This window comes from Coffea eugenioides, chromosome 7, assembly GCF_003713205.1.
Source record: "Coffea eugenioides isolate CCC68of chromosome 7, Ceug_1.0, whole genome shotgun sequence".
In the NCBI taxonomy this organism is placed as follows: domain Eukaryota; kingdom Viridiplantae; phylum Streptophyta; class Magnoliopsida; order Gentianales; family Rubiaceae; genus Coffea; species Coffea eugenioides.
The window spans coordinates 14,257,903-14,266,527 of NC_040041.1; the positions used below are offsets into that span (position 1 = coordinate 14,257,903).

The 8,625-nt window shown below is 32.8% G+C and overlaps 1 protein-coding gene across 1 annotated transcript; it reads right to left on the reverse strand.

Moving 5' to 3' along the window:
• Window positions 1-268: 268 nt before the first annotated feature.
• LOC113778669 (gibberellin 20 oxidase 2-like) lies at window positions 269-5,089 on the reverse strand. The gene is made up of 3 exons (XM_027324144.1): window positions 4,513-5,089; window positions 3,375-3,696; window positions 269-542 (listed from the first exon to the last, which is right to left on the reverse strand). The coding sequence occupies exons 1-3, from the start codon at window positions 5,055-5,057 to the stop codon at window positions 273-275; spliced, it is 1,137 nt and encodes a 378-aa protein (XP_027179945.1). The 5' UTR covers window positions 5,058-5,089; the 3' UTR covers window positions 269-272.
• Window positions 5,090-8,625: the final 3,536 nt, after the last annotated feature.

The window sequence follows — 8,625 nt, forward strand, 5'->3', positions numbered from 1 at the left end:
AACTCATGCAGAAATAGCTAAGTGAACCTGTATCTTTATCTCTTGAATATATGGAAAACATATTAGTGCCCCAGTAAACGCAGATTTTTACTCCTATACATTCAGATGTATAGAGACGAAGCTAGGAAATATACAAAAAGCAAAGATAACTTGGGATTGGGCTATATAAGACAAGAATGGAGTTTTTCTCCTTTGGATGGGATTTTTTTTCTTCTTCTTGTTGTTTTTTTGGGTGGGGGGGGGGGGGAATATAGAAAAAGTACAAGAAACCACTAGTTGTAACGTTTGGTGGGTAGAAAGTAATGAATGAAACTTTGTAGGGTTGCAACATCAGCTCTGTAGTGTTTCTGAGTGAATTCTTGCAAATCTGACCATGTGAAATCAGGGTACTTCCTTTGCTCTTCTCTGTCAATAAGATCCTGTGGGGGTCTCACTACTTTGTCTTGTTTTGGGCACAAGAAAAAGGCTAATGATCTTCTGACACTCTCCTTGTTCACCAGTGCCCTGTGAAGGCAGCTCTTGTATCTTCCATTGGACAATGCCTACGTATCCCAAAAAAAAAAGGGAAAAGTTATATGAAAAAAAAAAGCTTGTGATTAAGAAAGATTAAGAACACTTCGTTTGTTGTAGATGTTAAACATGTATATTAATTGAGAAAATCATTTGTGCAATGGCGTGTTTAATTGTAGCATTCCAATCACAATGATTTCTGTGAAAATTTTAGATGCATTAGAATATTGTCGAAGAAAATGTAATATGTTATTAACCTATAGACTCATATGAGTTAGATTTTTTTCGTATCATTATAGAAATGTAATATATGGCCAACTTAGACTCTTCTAGGGTATAAAGCATGTGAAATTCTTCTTGTCAAGAAAATGAGTTGAATTTACCAAAAATCCCTAACAACGAATATCCATGTAAATTATGTTAAAGGGTATTTTTTTTTAACACTTTAATATACGTTTTACCATAGCACAACCTTGATTCTATTCTTGATCGAAAATTTAATGAAAACTACACAATGATAGGAATAAGAAGTTATTGAGTTTAGCAAGAAAAAAGAAATATATATATATGAATATATGACGTTAAAAAAAACTTCTCAAACTTGGTTTATTATTTTAAAAGACTTTGGACTAATATATTTTTGTAAGGGCACTTCGGTATAACCTTGGGGTGTTTAGTGCATTCAACCCTGTAGATAACAGTGCTTTTGCAATTTATCTAGCATTAATTACCATACATACATACATATATATATATATATATATATACATGCATACCATATATACCACGCTCGTCATTGTTTGTTAATCATTAATAAACAGTAAAGTTTTCAATAATCTTGTTATTTATTTAAATATTAGGATTACTAGATGGATGGTTTGTCAAAACTATCTGAAGTATGATACTCTTTTTCTGAAATTTTCATTAATCTTATTATTCTGAAAATGTCACGGGCTAAGAAATGGAAATGGTCGACAAAAATGAAGCAATGAACTCTTTTTTGTAACTAGAAGGTGTAGTGTAAATGCATCAATTTCTAAATGTATTTAAGATAAAATTACATATAACAAAGTGAGAAAAAAGTCTTTTACGTTTTAAAAAATAGGAATTAACTCTATTCACAATAGAAAAAATGCTAAGATTACATAAAATTACTTTCATAGTTAGCCAAAGCTTAATTTCCACATCCTTTGCACTGTTAGGCTTGAACATTAAAAAGGATTAAGACAGTGTGGTCATCTTTATTTTTTTAAAAAGGAATCAAGACTTGTTTATGATGTTTGGTAATTCAATATATATATATATATACACACAAATCAAGCGGTCCCAAATGCACATGATCTAGGAGACCACTTTTGGCATTGCCCTTTGTGTGGGTGCCCACATGTTCAAGAAAAAAGATTCTCTAAATAGTACCAAATAAGAATGTTGATCTAATAAAAGGTACAATCCAACCCTCCAGGGTGTGTGAGATTCCATAAATAATATGGATTAATCTTTTTTTTATCTTTTTTTTTTAGTGTAAGCAAGAGGACTCAAATCCGAGACCTCACGCTTACACTCCCTCCTCCCGTACCACCCAACCCATCCCTCCCTCCAGGATTAATCTTATATATACTGTCAGTGTATATATTATTACCATTAGATATATGACACATGAGCAAAATTTGAATTTAAAATTCAAAATTTGCTCATGTGCCATCCATCCAATTGTAATAGTGTATACACTGACAGTATATATAAAATTTACTCAAATAGTATAAGAAAAATATTGAAGCCTACCTATTTATTTTTATTTTTATTTTTATTTTTGGGTTAGGAGAAGTATCCCTTTATTTGCATGTATTCTGATGAGCACTGTTATAAGGCATACTTACAATTTTATCTCTTTATATTTCCTAGATAGACCAACACTAATGCAGTAAAATATCTGGCTCTATAAGTTTTGGAACTTTTTGAATATAGTCACACAAGTTTTCGAATTCAAATTGAAATAATGTAACATACATTTAGATCCGTCAGTACATATACTCACAGTATGATCCTTTAATAATTAATTGGACCTCTTATTTATCTAGTTTTAACATTATTTTGGCTAACATATACTACGATATTCGGGGGCTGCAAAATGACTTGTGAAATGATTTAACACCATTTTAATAATGCTATGCATATTCCAAGAGCAGAAGCCAAAGTGAAACAGTGAGGAACAAAGGATTCATTTTTTGTCTTTACCCATGTTTCTATCCAACCAACCTCACTGTCCTATATAGTAGCAACAATAGACACCTATATATCGTAGGTCACCAACAAAATGGTGTTAATATTAAGTACAGTTTTCTTTCGCATTTTATTTCAAATTATTAAGTAATTCCGGCTCCTATCTGTACTTATCAATAATCATTTGGACTTAAGTCTTTATTTAAACACATCTAATTAAAACTCCATGAAGTGAAAAAGGAAATGAAACAAGAAATGTTACCAAATTTACATACGTAGAAACAAGACATGGCTTGAACTTTTTTATTTTTCATTTGTAAAATGGATTGAATTTAGAAGCAACTTATTTACAATATAAGGGATTTTCCTGTTTAATTACCTCACCCCAACTTTAGATTCTGATTTTCAAAATCCAATTTTTTTTCGCCGTTCTTGTGTGTGTTTGTATATGGAATCGACAAAAAAGTTAAAACCTAGAATCTATTACGAGTAGCTTCTGCAAACAAAAAAAAATTGCAAAATTTAAAACAACTTGGAGCAGCCCCCCAATCATGTTTAAAATTACCTTCAAACTTACTTAATAATTAAATGAAGCAAATAAGTATGAAGCATAATACTACTACTTTTCAGAGAACAAAACATACCATAAATGTGTCACCAAGGTTAATGACAAACGCATCTGGTCGAGGTCGAATGGGTCGCCATTGGTTGTTTGCAAAAACTTCAAGGCCTCCAACTTGATCTTGATGAAGAATGGTTAAGGAAGTTGGATCACAATGGGGACCAGTTCCAAGAGTCAGGCCTGGTTCTTTACAAGGTGGATAGAAATTGCACCTCATTAGCGAACTACCATCTTCAAAGAATTTTCTGTAGTGGGAACGTTCTACTCCCAAGCTAATCGCCAATAATTCCAGGATTGCTAGAGATAATTTCTCCATTGCCTCACAATATTTTTGGTAGACCAACCTACAAATAAGAATCTTATTGGACATTTTTCTTTTGAGTTAACAATATATGAATTGATAACATTAACAAGAATGGTAGAAAACAAAGAAAGACTGAAGTACTGAAGATGGCTTTGCTCGAATCTGGCTAGCTATATATATAGAATTTGTATCAAAGTCTTAATTTTTTTTTTTTATCAAGGGAAGTACAAATCACGTATAAACATTTGAGAGATTATTAAAAGCAGTAATCAGTGTTAAGTCTAACACGTTTGTAGTTGAATTTCTATTTTGAGAGCAATAATTTTAAACCCTAATCTACCTTTTCCTCAAGAAAAAGAAAATGAAATTAGCCGTGAATTTCTTGTTCCATTTCCCAAGTTCCCAGCTATCTAGAATTATAGATTTACTTCTACTCCAAGATTCTTGCACCTAATGAAACGAGGGATGGTCCAGATATATCGGTAAATTTTTTTTATACATTAACAGTGTATATACTAATAAATTTAAATGTATATTATATATGCATAATTTAGTATTCAAATTCAAATCGAGATGATATGCCGTACATCTAGATGCGTGTAGGCACTAATAGTGTAGGAAAAATTAATTCAAGATATACATGCATGCTAAAACTATATTCTAGAACGTGTTATTCTAAAAATTTTTGTAGGAAAGTGGGAAAAATGAAATAAGGGGAACAAACTTGAGAATCAAACCTTCATTCTAATATGAGAAATAAAGAGCCTCGTCAAACACGTTTAATTTTGATTTATAACTTAATTTTTACCTGTAGGTAAAAAAACCAAAAACCAAAAAAACTATGTAATGTTCTCACCCGGTTTCTTGGAATTCTTTCCCAAAGGAGGATGTGAAATAATTAGGCACAGCAAGGTCATGGCTGTTGCCATGGTTATACACAAAAGATAACGTTTCCTTCCATGGCAATTTAGACGAAAACCGGTGAGCATGGGCACCTGAGTAGCCATAAACGCTGCCTGGTTCCCTACGAGCATCAAGCTTTTTAGCAAGCGGAAGATTGAAGATGAAATCCAGATGTTCATGTGCAGCTCGAATAAGATCCACATCTACACCATGTTTGATAACTTGGAAGAAACCATGGTTAATACAGGCAGCTCCAACAAGGTGAGCAGCAGCAACAGTTGCCTCCTTGTCACCTTTCAAGAAGCCCTCTAGGTTTATGACTGGCTCTCTTAGCTCATCCTGAGAGCCAACCAAGTCTTGATGAGGCCAGAGGAATTGTGTTGGCATGTTTGGTTGTTTATGTAGTATGGATATGTCAAAAACCAGGATTTCATTTTTCAAATCAGTTGCAGGGTTCAATTGGGGACACAGGAGGAGATCTGAGACACTTAAATCCATTAGGTTGTGAGACTGATTGTTTACGAAGTGGAATTTGGAATCTAAAAGCAGTCTTTATGCACCATATCAGGTTAAAAGACTAATGCAGCTAGGGAACAAGAATAGGAACCTGCATTGAAGTATTAAATGTGATTAAACTGTAGAGTAGATTGGTGAGTTTTTGTCCTTCTTATATATTTTTGTTCTTTTATTTGGGGTTAATTGTGTACAGACCCCACTTTTGATGTTGTTAAAAACTTCTGTTAATTTGGTTTTTCATTTTTTATCAATGAAATGACATGTACAACTTACGTAAAAGTTCGATAATAAATCCAAAAAGTGTGTGACGAATGTTTACATAATATTGTACGATAGTTCATAAATAGTTAAATCAAAAATAAATTATTGTTGTAATTTGAATTAGTGATGTTTCCACCTTTAGGCTGAGGCTAGCTTAGTAGGAAGTAATCAATGCTTTTAATTAATAATCTCCAAGTAAAATGCCTCAATTACAATAGAAATCGCATTTTTATCAAATCCAATTTAGTTCCTGCACCAATACATGAGCCTTTTTTTTTTTTCAAGGCAAGTGATATTTACACTCCAAAATATTTAATTCAATTAAATATTTTAAAATGTTCAATCAGTTCATGCATAACCACCAAAAAACTGAAAGAGAATAAAAAATAATTCAAAAAATAAATGGATAAACAACGAAAAACTGAAAGAGGCTAAAAGAGATAGGGAAAGGAGTGTGAAGGAAAATGCCAAGGCCGTCCTTTGGAAAGGTTGAAGAAAAGGGTGGGAAGGTTGCCAAGAAGCCAACAACTGGGACGAGTGACGCCCTTTATCCCTTTGGTCATTTTCTCATTACAAAACAAATGAAACTCCATGCAGCAGTCTCCATCCCTTCTTACTCCCTTTTCTTGTCTCTTCTACTAATTGAAATTGCTTCTTCCAAAGAACCCTAGGCACATAATTGTGTCTTTTCATGCAGTTTTTTAAAATTGAAGTTGATCTGCATAAAAATCTTCTCTTGACTGTAACCACATATAGTTTCTTACTTGGCTTCATTTTAGGCCTTTAGTGTTGTTAGGTTTTGTGGCCATTTATTTATTAGATAGTATTGGCACATGTCTTAACCTGTAACCTGTCATCTAGCTGAAATGAATCCACTTATAAAGTTCTAATTACTGTTCATTCATATGCAAAATTGTTGTCAAGTGTCATGAACTGGTTTGAAATTTTATCAAGATAATTGGATAAGTTAGGCAGATCATTTGTTTATAAATAGATTAAGGACCACTTCTGTTGTGATAATCTTATGAATTCTAACTATTTTTAGTCAATTTTGAAACAACCAAGGCCATACAAACATGCCTGATCACATATAAAGTTATTTGGTTCACACAATTCTTCAAAAAAAAACATTTTTTTTGTTACCAAGTATAAATTAATTGATAAACTAGTACACTTAGATAACATACCCTTGTTTATGCTGAAAACGAGATCCTAGAAGAAAAAAATTAGTAGAATAAAATTACATAATGTGGAAGAAAGATGTGATGTGATGCTTATGGCCAAAACAGTTAAACCCCACTTTTTTTTTTATTATTATTATCGGTTTCTAGCTTAATCAATTGTGCTGTTTTTATCAGAACAACATGCTAGCCAAATCAATTCTTTTCAGTTTTGTAATTTATTCACGACTCAACAATAATTTTTGAGGCCCACAAATAGTCCCTATGAAAATCCCATTAGCCATTCAGAAGAGATCATCCATTTCGTGTGGCGACAACCATGCATGAATCTGCACATACATTTATGTCGTTTCCTTCTTCTCCACTTTGGGAAGTAACAAAAAAAAATTTTTTTTTTTTTTTTAAAAATAAAAGCTCTTTCTTCATGGATATGATTGATTAAACCAAGAATGGTTACCCTCCATTTGATCTGGTTCACAAGCTACATCATTTTGTCGTGGAACACACTGTGCCACAAGAATACTTTGTTTCCCACGTAGCCTAGAAGTTGAAGTTAGAGCCTCAGATATTACCATGTGGAACCTACAATATTCTTGGCACTACTACTTGGTATGATAAGATTTGTAAGGCAAGGCATATGACAGAACATACTCACATCACTTTATGAGGGAACAAGAGGAGTTTCTAGACATGTTTTTGAGAATTTACATCAATTAGTGGATTACGAGGTTTCTGTTTTGACTCTTGAACACATCCCTTTTTCCTTTCTCTTTTACACGGTTGCGACTTTAGAGACTGTCTTGAACCAAAATTTTAAGACAACTTGACGTATTTTGATAAATCCAAGTGAAGGGCTGTGTTTCAAAGCCACCCTAACCAACAAGAAAAGGTGGAGAAGCCAGGCTTACGTGAGATTGTACAAACTCATCCAAAAAAAAAAAGCTGAATAAACATTAAATATTAAGATACAATTTTACGAAACCAAATCAAAAAAAATTATGGCTCTAATTTGGTTAAACACAAAGGTGATGAACATCAAAATCAGACTTGGGTTTTGTTGAAATTCTTTGAGTGGAATGCGATGGTATGATTTTCCTTTGGACTACTAGAAAGTTTGAAATCTCCATTCTTTAAATTGATCTGTAAAAATGCTACACACACCTTGGACCATTAAGCATTTTTTATAAGAGCAGTAAACGCTTTTATGAATTTCTCTTTCACCATATGCTTTTGGGAGTAGAACAAACATTAGTTGCTTGCAAGTGACATGTAATCAAGTGTTGTACCAACAACTTCAAACAGTAGCCTACTTTTCATGGAATTAAATGTGTTTTCATTTAATTGGATTAGTATTGATAACGTTTTCCTTGGGGATCAGCCTATGCCCAAAATTATCAAGCTCATGGTATGATACGTAGACAGTTGTTGATGGAGGAGGTTTTCATATGATCAATGACGGAACCAGAACACTTACTTTGAGGGGGTGACTTTCATATATATATGTATATACTTTAGGGTTAATTTTAAAATTTGGTAGATATTTAAGGGTGTAAATAATTTTACTTGTAAAAAGATAATCTTGAAAACTTTCAAAATATTAGGGAAGAGATAAATTTGTAGGACTTTGGGGTGACGGATGGGCCCTCCCGACCTCCCCTATATTTGTCCTTACATGTGATTTAGAAGTCTCGAATTCAAATCATTAAACGATCGATAAGAGTCTACCGTTGATTCTCTCACATAAAAAACAAATAAGTTAAAAGGAAAAATGGGTTCTCTATAGTAATTCTGACTTACAAGAGCAAGGCTTTGGCTGAATATATAAAGTGCACCTCAACGCTGTAATCTTTCAAGAAACACACCTTTTTTTCCATATTCAAGAAGGGGGAAAAAAAAATTCTGATTTGGGTTAATACACAGCAATCAAATGTTTCCTAATACCTTGATAACTAAATTGACACAATATTCACATCAAAAGTAGGAGAAATTCCCTCGAATTCTGTTAATAATCAACAAATCAAAATAGAAAAGGTTATCCAACTGCAAAATTTATTAGATGGTCGACAAATTTGTTTCCAAACTAAAACCCGACCTGAGCAACTTGGCTT

Excerpts from the sequence above, each read along its gene's own strand:
- LOC113778669 (XM_027324144.1), bottom strand. The coding sequence starts at position 5,057 with ATGGATTTAAGTGTCTCAGATCTCCTCCTGTGTCCCCAATTGAACCCT. Across the intron at positions 3,697-4,512 it reads AAAGAATTCCAAGAAACCGG|GTTGGTCTACCAAAAATATT; the intron begins GTGAGAACATTA and ends TCTTATTTGTAG. Across the intron at positions 543-3,374 it reads ACCTTGGTGACACATTTATG|GCATTGTCCAATGGAAGATA; the intron begins GTATGTTTTGTT and ends TGGGATACGTAG.